We start from the raw sequence: 1,162 nt of genomic DNA, 5'->3' as shown, positions 1-1,162 counted from the left end.
AAGAGCGTTAACACTCAAAAAGGAGAAAGAAAATCTTAAACATCAAGCTTCAAGTTCTAAAAAGTATAAAAAAAAGCCTTGCCATAAAGGACAGCTCTTCAGAACATATTACCTGAGGCGTCCTTTGTAATTCGTACAAACTGAGCTCCCATGTTTTGCTTAAAGGTTGTGTCCCATTCGTCTGCACAGCTTGAGACATGGCTGGGAAGAAAAAGAGAAACAAGTTGCATGCTCACGTACAGGAGCCAGCTCCCTCTCCCGAGCAGGCTTTTCTGGCAAGTGCCTGCAATCCCCGGGTCCATACAGACACAGCGGCCTCTGTGCCAACAAAACAAAAGTACAGGGGCAACACTTGTTCATCCAAGTACCAGGCACCACTGTGTTACACACAGATAATTCCACGCTCTGTACCACTCCAGAGAAATTGAGGGAGTCAGTGAGCCATGAACACTTTGCAAAGATCAACTAAGGTTGTTAAACAAAAGTGACATACAACTGAAGGCCATAAAATTTTGGCAGTGTGGTCCAAAAGCTGCAAATGACACCTGATGTGGAAAACATTCAGAAAACATCCACTTACAAATACGCATATGGCTCAAGTAGGGTCTACTTCCTAACCGAGTGGAAGGTCAAAATTGTACACTTACACAGAAAACTAGCTAAACGTGTTCACTGGAAGCACAATATAATGCCTTTCTTTTTCCTCCTGAAAATACACACTAAGGATTTCCAATTAGAAGTTTAGAGAATACCGAAAGATCAAGTAAAACCTAGTCACTGCGTAATTTCAATCAAGACGTCCAGTTTTCCTGTGTAGTCCTGCTGGGTTTCAGTGGATGTGCACCTGATCTGCAATTACGTTTTGGGGGGGTGGAGTCAGCAGTTTTTAAGTTTCAGAAACACAAATCATACACACGTTATCAGGGCTTTGCTCATTTTTTCTATCAGTAGGAGTAGACAGGCATTCCTTTTTTTTTTTCTAAAAATAACTGCACTCAGAAGGCTGATACACTCCACAACCACTGCTGCAGAATTTACTTACAGCCAAAGGCACACATCACCTTTTCATTAATAAAAAACAAATATACACACACACAAAACAAACAACATTAAAAAAGAGACCATGCAGAGAAACCATAATGCTTTCCCATCAAAATTTTGG

The 1,162-nt window shown here is 41.0% G+C and overlaps 1 protein-coding gene across 1 annotated transcript in view; it reads right to left on the bottom strand.

The window, feature by feature from the left end:
- The window catches only part of RNF2 (ring finger protein 2), a 4,825-nt gene extending 4,626 nt beyond the window's left edge, over positions 1-199 (bottom strand). Inside the window, exon 1 of the mRNA XM_009884364.1 lies at positions 113-199. Coding sequence (XP_009882666.1) covers positions 113-199 — 87 coding nt within the window. The remainder of the gene's footprint in view (positions 1-112) is intronic.
- Between the last annotated feature and the right edge of the window lie 963 nt (positions 200-1,162).

This window comes from Charadrius vociferus, unplaced genomic scaffold (assembly GCF_000708025.1).
Source record: "Charadrius vociferus isolate BGI_N301 unplaced genomic scaffold, ASM70802v2 scaffold220, whole genome shotgun sequence".
NCBI lineage: Eukaryota > Metazoa > Chordata > Aves > Charadriiformes > Charadriidae > Charadrius > Charadrius vociferus.
This window is presented reverse-complemented; position numbering and strand designations above follow the sequence as displayed.